Source organism: Mugil cephalus, chromosome 6 (genome assembly GCF_022458985.1).
Source record: "Mugil cephalus isolate CIBA_MC_2020 chromosome 6, CIBA_Mcephalus_1.1, whole genome shotgun sequence".
In the NCBI taxonomy this organism is placed as follows: Eukaryota; Metazoa; Chordata; class Actinopteri; order Mugiliformes; family Mugilidae; genus Mugil; species Mugil cephalus.
Window position 1 is genome coordinate 22,071,925 of NC_061775.1, and position 12,313 is coordinate 22,084,237.

At 41.2% G+C, this 12,313-nt stretch overlaps 2 protein-coding genes across 2 annotated transcripts in view; both read left to right on the top strand.

The window, feature by feature from the left end:
* Positions 1-96: 96 nt before the first annotated feature.
* Positions 97-8,190, top strand: ak4 (adenylate kinase 4). Its single transcript, XM_047587938.1, has 5 exons — positions 97-612; positions 1,324-1,443; positions 3,825-3,997; positions 4,941-5,059; positions 5,516-8,190. Exons 1-5 carry the CDS (start codon positions 471-473, stop codon positions 5,640-5,642), a joined length of 681 nt encoding a protein of 226 aa, XP_047443894.1. The 5' UTR covers positions 97-470; the 3' UTR covers positions 5,643-8,190.
* Positions 8,191-9,769: 1,579 nt separating this feature from the next.
* Positions 9,770-12,313, top strand: part of dnajc6 (DnaJ (Hsp40) homolog, subfamily C, member 6) — a 37,187-nt gene continuing 34,643 nt past the window's right edge. Inside the window, exon 1 of the mRNA XM_047587513.1 lies at positions 9,770-10,115. The gene's annotated coding sequence lies outside the window, so the exon portion shown is untranslated. The remainder of the gene's footprint in view (positions 10,116-12,313) is intronic.

Below are 12,313 nucleotides of genomic sequence, written 5' to 3' on the forward strand. Positions count from 1 at the left end.
TAGATAGGTTCCTCCTTGCCATCTACCAGACTACACTTGTACTTAAAAAACTACAGTAACCAGTTTACCCCGCGAAGTTTAGTCATCCGCATTTTTTCTGGATGATGTGCGCAGAAGAAAATAGGGCGTTGTGGAGACTCCCTCATTCATTCGCACAGAAAAGTCTCCGTCTTAAAGACGTAGACGAGCGTAACGTATCCATGACAGAGCTGGTAGAAAGACGTTTTTTGACTTGATCCGAGAGAAGGAGCGGGACAGACCCCAGTGTCCCAGCGCGGAGAGTGTGGGCTCTGCGTAAAGACTCCAAGTGATACGCTGACATTTGGCAGAGCTGCTTCTGTCTTTGTGTTGTTGTTATTTTCAAGTCCTTGGACCTCGTTGATCGATCAACCGATTAGGAATTTAATTAAGGGGTGATTCGATTCGATCCCTTTTTTTGTTGTTGTTTGTTTGTTTTATTGTTGGAAGCTATGGCCAAGTTGTTCCGTGCTGCTATAATGGGTCCACCAGGATCAGGTAAAGGCACCATTTCCAAGAGGATTGCGCAAAGTTTCGGCCTGCAATATCTGTCAAGTGGCCACTACCTACGTGAGAGCATAACGGCAAACACAGGTAGGATACATCTGTCTACGCACAGTGGTCCAAACGTCAATACGGTGTTGTCAACAGGAAGGAGCAGCACCCAGATACAGAAAAGAAATAAAAAGTGAACGAAGCTCGTAATTTGTAATTCTCGTACTTCTGTGCTGCAAATGTGAATCCTCTGATTGTTGTGTTATGTTTAAATCATTGTAATAAGCACTGAAATGCAAATTTCAGAATGAAGCAGCTGAAGTTTTATGGGCATTTTCTGGTCCACAGTTCTGCTCCACGCTTTCAGAACAATGGGTTACTGCAGTTAAAGTCTTGTTATCATTTCCCCAAATGTCCCAAACGGTTGCTTGTCTAAACTTCCTCATTGCATTTTCATTCCCAGTCAAGCTCATGTGCACTGGCAGTCAATCTGGATTTAAAAACAACAACAAAAAAAAAACATGCTTGCAGTAAAATTGTTGCTTGCTGCATATAGAGAGTTAGGAAACAAATTCCCTCTCAGGAGACATTCAGTATTTATAAACCACTGAATTCAATAACTGTGTTTGTCTGATGGATTGTGTGACTTGGCATGGAGATGATTATCCACAGCAGAGATGATAAAATGACTCCAGGCTTAATCTCTGGTCAGATATTTATGCCGGAGAGAACACGTCCTGTCCTGCTTTGCTCATAACCATGAAGTACAAACAGACATTTGTCTATCTTTACCTGCCTGTTGTGTATCAGAGGCAGGGGTGCTGGTGAAGAGCTACGTGGAGAGAGGCATGCTGGTGCCTGACCATGTGATGACCAGACTGATGCTGCCCAAACTGGAAGAGCTGGGCGGCCACAGCTGGCTGCTGGACGGTAACGTTTTTTTTTGCTTTGTTCTGTTCACACACAATGAGAAAACTGGTTTCCATTCATCAGCCTAAATCCTCTCGGCTGGTTGCAGTAGGAGGGGACATGTTCCATATAATGCAGTGTCATGGCAGCGGTAGAAACTGCCAGCCATCCCATGAATCTGATTGGTCAACGCGGGGTACCACCCCCCAAAAAAATCTCAGAACCGTAAGAGCAAGACAAGCACTTTCTTTTTCACAAAGTTGCCCGCAGACTTCCAGATGCATTGCCCCCCTTGCTTAAGTTTGAGGAAGTGGAAAACTACTCTCTATATTATCCTACATCTGTGAGTGATTAGTACTCTGAGGCACCGAGTTCACCACCAGCAGCTCTCTGTACGCTCTCGAATAAACTTAAAAGCAGATGGCTTACTTCACGTTTGAATCAAACACAGAACTGAAATCTTTTGCATCCGTGAGTTCACAGTTTGTGCTCGGTGCAGTTTTAATCACTGAACGTGCATCCGCCGTGGTCAAGTCAACACACGTCTCTTTTTGTGCAAATACAGGATAAATCTTTCACATTTCCGACAAATACAAACGCAAACACCGGTTCGGCAACATATTTATTTAGAGCCAGGGACCAGAGTACTAATTATATAGTGAAATCTGCTTAGCTGTACTATTTGGAGAACCCTGTACACAAAAAAAAAGGAGGTTAAATATTAGCCACTATCTTGAAGAGAGATGCCAAACATTGATGGAGTGTTAAATGGGTTTAAACCTTGAAACATGATCAGTAAACAAATAACTGAGCCAGAGAAGGGGGGAAGAAAATCAAGGTTACACACACACGCACACACACACACACACACATGTTTAGCTCATGACTCTGACATGTTAAATTAGTTGATTTAGATTTCAAACGTTCAAGTCGCCAACTAAACAACCACGTCTGGATGTTCTCAGAGAGGTTCATTCATAAATTTGGAATCCCGCAGCCTTCGATTAGAGCCCTGGCGTCGTCCATTTGTGGGAAGCGTAACATGCAAGCGTGATGGTCCGAGAGATTGGAGATTTCCTTCACTGACCAAACAAAGGAACATGCGAGCGATTGTCTGTTTCCACTGTAGCACGTCAGGAAAGCAATAAAGTGAGGACACGCATCGAAAGTGTCTCGATAACAGGCTTAGAAATGGAAGGCCCGCGAATGGAGTGGGGAAGTCGTGTGAGCAAACATCCACAACCGTGTGTCTGAGAAAGACAATGGATACCTGCTGACCCCAGCGGTGATGTGCTGGAGGTCATGTTGACTTCCCAGGCGGGTGGTGGGATGATTTTCATGTAAAGATCACAGCAGCGTCATACACAAATATATAAGGCTCGCAACAAACGTTGGCAAAAATTTTCCTCCAGTGCCACCTTGAGGTTTGCATTTTGGTTTTTTAATTTATCAAAAACGTACTGACAAAATTCCACAAAACTGGGCACCATGCAGCTATCAGTATGATTTGTGATAAATTTATTCATCTCTTAACTTTTTATATTATTATTAGTTTATTAGTTTATTGAATTGGGACAATGCACATTAATCTACATCGATGCGTTAGTCATCAGTGTAAATGCGTCGTAAATTTCAGCATCATAGTCCCAAGGCAGGTATGCAACACAGACACAAAGGATTTTAAAACAACAATCACACAATAGACAATTACAGAACCGGACATTGATAGACAATGTCAAAACAAACTGAAAAAGACCCAGACAGACGGTATTATGACAAAACATTTGACCCACAATTAACTGAGAGCATGCCACAGATTAAGAAAACTATTTAGGCTATGTGAGTGCATGTCTGATTTATTTTAAAACCATTTGTTTTTAAATGTAAGTAGTTTCGGATGTGAGACGGTAACTTGTTCCAGGAATGCGCCATCAAATGAAATTTGACCAACCAGTTTTGTGACATTCAAAACAGACAATAACTCAGATAAATTATGATAGCATGCAGTAGTGACTATAGTGCACCTGCTATGCATGCAGTTATTAACATATTAGCATTAAATCCGAAATGGAGTTTCCCAGAGCTCCTGGCATGACTCTGGAGTCCTGTCTTATAATTACCAATGCCGGTTGATCCAGAGCGTGTAAGTGAAAGTTTTGTTTTTTCAACAAGTTAATTGACAAGCTTTTTGTTAAGTCACGGCGACACAGTGTTTTTCTGGAAACCTGGAAACAGCAGTTGTCCAGCTTTACTTTCCACTGACTCATTATTGACTAAAATGTCGTCTTAACCGTAAAAATGCAAATTTTCATTTCAGCCTTGAACGTAGCAACTAAAAATACAAAAGTCACAGATTATTGTGTAACGCTGTCGTCGCCCTCCTCCCTCCCATCTGTGCCCAGGTTTCCCCCGCACGCTGTCGCAGGCTCTGGCCCTGAACAACATGTATCAGCTCGACTTGGTCATCAGCCTCAACATTCCCTATGAGACTCTGAAGGACAGACTGAGCGACCGCTGGATTCATCCAACCAGCGGCAGAGTCTACAACATGGGCTTCAACCCGCCCCGAGTGCAGGTGACGGAACTGTTTAATTACAGCGCGTAAAATGTTTTGCTTGGCATTTAGATTTGTTTCTTTAATGCACGCTTTTGTGTCAGCTGGTGTGCTTTTGATGTCTAGTTTCATTTTGCTGCACAAAGTGAATCACTCCTAAATCATGGGGATAGTCTCCTTAGTCACTACCACACCCTGCACAATAAAAGTCCTGCTGCTTTCTGTGTATATTTAGACAGTCCTTGTAATTACAGAAACTCAACTGACTAGTTGTTTTTCTGGATTGAAGTGCGAAACAACATTGTGTAATCACACAGTTCATTGTTCGCAGGAAAAACAATTAAAGATAGTTGGAAAGTTAAAAGAGCATGTAAAGTGCACACAAAAAACTTTATTCTCCGACCTGAATACATACACTGAGAGCACATGTATAGCCTGTATAATAACATGCTGCAACTCAGCACCATCATCAGCACCATGGTGTATGGTGTGGCTGGGTTAAAAAAAAAAAAACACGAGGTATTTCCCTGAAGCCTTTTCTGTGTATTGCATCTAAATTTCTGATATATTCGATAATGAAATTTACCATCAAATTGTTGAATTAGTCTCCTCTTTGTTACCACAGAGTGTTTAATGAAGTTGTTTACTGACTGTGGTCGAGAGGACTTGGACCATTTCTCTGCTAGCATTAGTAGCATTGCAGTAGTTCTTTTGTTGTATTTCAGGACTGACTTACATATTTAGCATGTCACGGTGGAATGGGCTTCATCTTTAGTGGAACTTTCACGCACTTAATGAAGCTGCTAGTTGGCTGCTACGACACCACTGGGCTCCTCACACGTCTTCTCAGAGGCATCCATGTTGTAGACTCCCCACTGTTTACTACGCCAGTTTTCGGTGCGTGGTCTTGAGTTTGCCTTCACTGATTCGCTGCCTTGTTGTGACTCTGCGTCTTTCTCCTCAGGGTAAGGACGACGTCACAGGGGACCCACTGATTCAGCATGACGACGACAAGCCCGAAGCTCTGATGTCCAGACTGAGACACTACAAAGACGTGGCAAAGCCTGTCATAGACTTATACAAGTCAGTGAACACATTCCTTTTGTTTTGAGCTGTATTGTACCATTTTCTCAACGTTTGTAGGTTTGTTTCCTGCAGTGGTGTCACTAGAATCTAGTCAGTATTTAAAATCTTCGTACTTTACTGATTAAAAACTCCTTTTCTTGGAAGTATCACATATTTGAACTTAACATTTGCATGATGAGGGGTAACTCTTTAATTACTTTAGAGTAATTTTTGGAGCTGGTAAAGAGAACCCTTCCTCATCCTAGTTTGAAGTTCCAGCTTGCAGTAGCTGTTGCTAGCATGACACACGTGAATTGTTGCTGGTTGCATTGGATTGTGGGTATTGTAGGAGCCAGTCTGTGTGGATCAAACAAAAAAAACTTGATACTTCTTCTGCAGCACTGATGTTAATACTTTTTTCTTTTTTTTGTTTGTTTGTTCGTTTGTTTGTTTTTTTAAACTGTCTCCACTCAGGTCTCAAGGAATCCTGCACTCATTTTCCGGTACAGAGACAGACCGGATTTGGCCTTATATAAACTCTCTCCTCAGCACCAAGATGCACACGCAGCCGTCAGACGCCCACCAAACGCAGACACCCTGACAGACGCACTGCTATGACTGCAAAGAAAGATCGCAGGAAAGTAGAAGGAGAGCGGGGGGGGGGGGGGTTTCCTTCCTCAACTTCCTCATTATGAGTGCAGTTTAGCGAAACAGACAGGGGCACTGATCAGCACGTTTGCGATTAAATCACTAGCTGTTTGCTTTTTCAGTCTAATGGTAGTGTGTAAATATTTCCAGAGCTTTATACTGAAGATTGTGGCCAAGTCCACGTTATTGTAGTGACTGTTTCCAGGCAATATCACAATTAAACATTTGTTTTTACAAATCATAGGCACATATCATCATGTTACTCTTTATACATTTGACTTTCTATTGTGAGTTGTTCCAATCAACACACTAAAGACCAAAAACCAACAAGTTACGGCGAGCCAGAGCAATAAGGTAAAACACTACGTGTGAACAGGGCGATAGATATGGCCACATTTAAAAATAACAATAATAATTTAGTTAAGTGTTCTGACATTATATGTTTAAATAGGCAAATTATAGCCCACTGTAGCCCGACTCAATCCTTATGCGAATCTGGTAATGCACCATTAGTATTACACTATGGGGTGTGTTTCCACTGATACAGTCATAAAAGTATCTTTGCATCACTGTTACTGCCTAAATGTTTTTAACGTTAGGGCATAATGAAAAAAACAAAAAAAAAAAACAAATGGTTGGGCAAGGAAGTTGTTCTGCTTCCAGAAAAAGCAAATTATGAGTTATTAGGATTGTGTAACTAAAACTGTCCCTGTGGTAGGAACTTAAATTAAGATGTATGGCCCAAATTATGAGAAAAAAAAATAATACTCTATAATTGTTTTTATTATTTATGGAAACATTTTTCACCATATCAACGTGAAACTTCCCCAGTACTTAATCTTTTTTGACATGATTTTTAAACGTGTAAATTATGCATTTCCCCCATAGATGTGGGCTAATTTGAATAAATATGTATTTTATTTGTTTTCTCTCCACCTGTCTGAAAGGAGACACGTCATAAAAGCAAAAACAGACCGAGATGCCACAGTTCGTTCCTGCAGCAGCTTGCCTTAAACATGTGATGCCAAACTCTGCAATAATACTACTGAAAAAAAACAACATAGGAAGTTAAGATAATCTGATATCTGATTAAGAATATTTTTTTTTTATTTTTATAAATAACAATAACAAACACAATCCTATTATTGCCCATATAACTGTATGTGTGGATGTGAAACTCTTTTATCGTGTAACAGTTTGTTAGATCCTGGTGACCTTCTGAAAGTGGAGGAGTTGTAGCTTCCGCTGAGTAGATTACACACACACACACAAAGAAAAGTCAAATTCAGCCTGGCCATGGCCGTTACTGACATTCACCAGAAGTGCTCTTTGAAAAGCATCGTTTCCTCAAAAACTACAAACCTAGAATAACGCACAAATAAGCCATCTGCCACACATGAAACCATTCCATGAAGCAGTTCAGCAGTGCTTTTATATACTATATCCATCAAACAATGTGCACTGTATAAACTGCTATTCTTCACTTTTATGCTGCAGTGTGGTGGAAGTTTGTATGCAAAAAAAAAAAAAAAGAGAGAGAGAGAGAAGTTACTGGAAAAAAACACCCAGTCGTTCTCTATCACTCTGTGGAAGTTATGACAGCACACGTCTCCAATGTTGATGCATTTCTTTAAACATATTACGAGGTTGCCTTGAGATCTCAATCTTAAAAATGTCACGCTGTTTTGTGTTTGCAGTGTTGGTTGAACTATGAAATTCTGCTGGATAATAGGTCATGTTTAATGATTCTGGTCAGGTCACATATGTTGTTTTTTTTTTTTTTTTAAATGTATACTGTACATCCTCATTGCTGGGGGAACAATTATGTAGATTTTGCTTTGCAGCTTTTTTTTTTTTTTTGTAACAGCTTATGTTTCAATCTTTCAATTTTGAAACGTGTGCAATAGACTAACCGAGACCAAATGCATTTAATTTTCAGCTCAGTCAAAGAAGCTTTCACATAGTTTTTACTAGAATCACTTTAATGTTAAAAAAAAACAAAAAAAAAAAAACAAAAAAAACAAATACATCATTTCCAATATTCACTAATTCAGGGTTTGGTCATAGGGAGCAAATAAGGTTTATTTTCCACCATTTGTTTTACAAAGATTTTCATTTTCCTTATTTGGGGTCTGAGTGTTTGTGTTTTACATTATATTGTGAAGCTTTTATTTTTTATTTTTGAGAAGACCAAAGTAGAAGAAACCACGAGAGTATGTTAGAGTCTATACATGTTGATTTGTTAAAGTTGAACCACGTCTGCAGAATCTGAAGGGAGCAGCTGGTTTACACTGTGGTTTCTGCTGTGTAGGATTGTATTCCTGGATGCTCTGTGTTGTTTAAATGAATGTGGGTGTGGTGTACAAGTGTTAAGTTGTACGTGACCACACCGCCCTGCTGTTGTGTTACGCCGCAGTGATTTTAGTTGTCCTACTTCATCCCATGCTGCCCAAACCTGTTACATTCCAAACACAATAAAAAAATATTTTCGAACTGCAAAATCTTAGAGACTATAATTTGTGTGGTTTGTTTGTGTGGTTGAGGTTAAACAGTATTGTGCGACTACCAGCTGCGACACAGCCAGGGTTTCTGTGCACCAGTATATGTGTTTAACATTAATTTCTCTGTCCAAACATACATGCAGGCAACGGAGCATTGGAAGCATAAAAACGTACACAAAAACCTCTTACAACGCCAAAGAATTTCTAAAAATACTATATGCTTTATTCCTTTGGTTAATATTTCTATAGAAAGCCTTTTCTCTTTCTTTTTTTTGTGCTCCTTCATATTTCAAATCATGTGAAAAAAACAGGAAGCAGTAGGAGGTTTTGCAAACTTAAGCACAAAAGGTTTAAAAATAGCTAAAATGCACACGTGCATGCAGTGGATCACAGTCATTTCTTGCCTAATCGTCTCGGATCTGTAAATAAACCTCGAATGCATCGGATTTTCTGTGAAGCTACAACTGCTGTGGCTGCCTTGAAAAAAGTGTGCAGTGTTGTCACTGCACGCCAAGAGCCATGATTCACACTTAGATCATCAAGGCTTCTCCCTCCTGCCTAGCATGAGTGTTCTTATGGATTTTCAGAGATCCAGGCCAAATCTGCTGCCCGTAACCATCAACCGGGAGTGTGTAGAGGTGGTTCAGAGCCGTCTCTGTTTCCTCAGGAGGATAAGGTTGTTTAATATCTGCCGGAAGCTGCTGGACATGTTCTACCAGACAATGATGCGCTGTGCTGAAGGAGGACACCTGACAAAGGCAGGCTCTGTGGAACGGAGTAGAGAGCTGGAGTCTCTGAAATCAGCGGCAGATGCAAGGACCTTGAACAAAACCAGGGGCATCAAGAACAATGTCCACCACCCCCTACACGACACCGCAGTCAGACAGAGAAGCTCATTCAGTGACAGGCTCCTGTCTCGGTCCTGCTCCACGGACAGGACATTTGACTCTCTAACGCCTCCCTGTGAGGAAACAAGTGGACTGTGATCACTGCTGATACAACTATATAATTATAATTATGTAATTTACACAGCGTCATATACAGAGGTATATTGGTATATTATTGTTTGATTTTTTCCTTTAAGTTATTGGAAGCCATTGGGATAAATTATCCATCTATCAAAATAAATGCATAGCAGTGCGTGGACCTTCATAAGAGAAAGTACAAATACAAATATATGTTAAGTCAGTGGTTTTGTAAGAAAGAACAAACTGTAACATAAATAAATAGATAAATAAATATGGGGTTATGCCCTTTAGGTTTTATATAATTTGACTCAAAGAAAAATAGAATTTTGAGATTAAAGTTTAGAGAATAGTGCCTGTATGCATTTCCCCTTTCTGACTCATAAAAACCGACCTAGATTTGAGGGGGGGAAAGTCAAATTCTCCAAATACCTTGAATTTTGCCTGATGCTCTTCTATGGTTTCATCATAATAACACTTATTTGTAATATGCGGGATGATCATTGCTAGTAAAGTGGTTATTCATCCTGTTTCAGAGTCCACTCCAGGTTTTTTTCCTATTCAACCAGGATGCGCTGAGCGGCGCAGTTTCTTCTGCACAGACCCATGAACATCCGCGCCACTGCTGCCGCTTCGCTTACGCTCATCCACATCATCTACAGATCTACCAATCGCCATCGCAAGAACCTTGTCTGTTGATCATATGCCAAAATGTGATTGTATGATGCTGCCAGAGCCCGGTGCTTCCTCCGTGATTCTACGTACAGGTTAACTTGGAGCTCCTGGGGGAATCCTTCCAAGAAGTGCGCGCCACGCAGGACGTTTTACGCTTTGACCTTTGACTGGCAGCGAATGACAAATCAAAGGTCGGTGCCTGTGAGCGGAACCGGTGTTCAAAGCGCATCTCCACCACGGCACAAGACGGCGTCCCCGGGAGGATGTTAGAAAGCGCACTGGAAGGTAAATGACAACTGCTGCATTTTCTGTTTGTGCGCATTTGATGCGATTCGCGAAACGTATTTTCTAGGCTCAGCCTCTCTGCTGTGTAGGAGCTCAGCAGAGATCATCACGATCCGTGTGTGGCTGTTACATAATATCAGGCTAGCTCTGGAAATTGTGACCACTTCCCCCCCACAGTGCATCTCTGCTCGGTGGAGAGAATGGATTCATCAACATGCACCTGTTCCCGGAGATATTATATACATTTCTCCTAATAAATTAATCTATAACCACAAACGTGCCTCTGTGCCCTGGGCCTTTATTTGGCTAGATGCACATCATGAATGACATCATCTGGGTTATTTTTGTCAGAGGTGTCGATAAGATGTCGACTGGGCATAAGATATTTTAACCAATCTGCAATAAAATCATTGACAACGTTGCGTTCATTTCATTAATCCGAGATTAAATGGACAGTTTGAGGGCTGCCACTTTCATTTCATTCCGATTTTTTTTTTTTTTTTTTTTTTTCAGTCAGCTGATGATTCCGCTCACGGCATTTCAAGGAACCAGTTAAAGGTATATAGCACTCTGTCTGTAAATCGGTTTTACAGGTGTATTTCAAGAACAGGTGTAATAAAAATTTAAATACACATCTCTAAGTTAAATACAATTGTCTGAATGGGACTGGTCTTGCAGTTTCATCAGCAGTGTAATCAAAATCACCATCTTCATCACCCAGAGCTGTCTCTCTGCGGCTTTATGCTGAGAGGACAGTTCCCCTGTTCCCGTCCAATAGCTGCGCCGTCACCTGACCCAAGCGTCACGCGTGTCACGTGAGCGGCTTAAAGCTCAGTTCGGTCATTTGCCACCTTGTGCATTGGAGTTTTAGGTGTTTTGGCCATTAATCTGGTTTAGGTGCATCAAGAAACGTGCACATACTGCAAGATGCACAGTCAAGTGTGGCACAATAATGGTTAAGAATTTTTATAGCTGAGGGCATGGACTTGTTATGAGTAAACAGGAGTGACTGAGTCTCTGTTTTGTTCTCTTGAACATGATAAATATTGTGTCCAGGTAGCATGCGCTCTGTCATGTCTGAATTTAGTCACAGAGTGCCTGAAAAATGCAAGAATCCTTGGATTATAAGATCTGTAGACTGTCTTGTCAAGCGAATCCTGCAGCTGACCCAGCAGATTCCTGGATTCTACTTTAACCGTTATGGGGATAATCATTAATCCTTGAGGATGATGGTAAAAACCAGTGGCAAGAGTGATATAGGTTGTGTTTTAAGATAAGAAGACGGTCAGTATCGCATTACAGTGTCACACAGCTGGTAAAATGGCACTGGGCTGCATGTTCAAAGGCTTATAAGGAATAAAGACAGGGTTTGGGTTTGTTTTTGTACATAAGAAACTTAAAACCTGGCGACTAATGTGACTTTTGTTGGTGTTTGCTTTCTCTTATGAGCCAGTTACCCATATTTATGCAGGGATTGCCCCACATAAGGGTGAAGCTAGGATCAGCAATACCTAAAACTGACAGAGACTTCATAGTATTGATTTCTGTCAGGCTGTAAGTGGAAGTGTTTCAATGGGCTGCCTGCAGGTTATAGATGGGAAGTCACTCAAATTCATCGATACGTTTTTGCTAATGTTTTCTAATGACTGTTTTCATTATAACTGAGATTCAGACATAACCACACAAACAAATGCACATGACACAGAAAAGAGCATGTATTTAACGTCGTGTGAATCGACGCAGCAAAGAGCATCAAGTGTGAACCGCACCTGCCTGACGTGTCTTAAACGTGCAGGGCATCAAGGGGTAAATGCTGCTGGGCACGTTCGTACAGGAAGCGCCGCTGCCTCAATGCAGCGGCAGCGCGTCGCGTCCGGTCATGGCGGGGGTACCGTTCCTCCCGTTTGGACATTCCGTTCCTGCTGTGCTTTGAGCTCCCGTCTGCTCTCCTAAAAGAGTTTCCCAGGCTCATGTCCTCTTTTCAGAACCATGCAGGGTTTCTGTTGCCAAGGGACTGGATCTCGGAAGGAAGCATGCATCACTGGTCAGTGTTTTGGCCTGTGCGGACCCGGGGTCATAACTCATAAATTAGACCTAGAACTACAAATTTGGATCAAATATTCCGCTGGATTTTATTGGGCATAACAAATCATGTTAACATTCTGCTATGGTTATTCAGAGACTGAGAAAATACCCTG

Excerpts from the sequence above, each read along its gene's own strand:
- ak4 (XM_047587938.1), top strand. The coding sequence starts at position 471 with ATGGCCAAGTTGTTCCGTGCTGCTATAATGGGTCCACCAGGATCAGGT. Across the intron at positions 3,998-4,940 it reads TCAACCCGCCCCGAGTGCAG|GGTAAGGACGACGTCACAGG; the intron begins GTGACGGAACTG and ends CTTTCTCCTCAG. Across the intron at positions 5,060-5,515 it reads CCTGTCATAGACTTATACAA|GTCTCAAGGAATCCTGCACT; the intron begins GTCAGTGAACAC and ends GTCTCCACTCAG.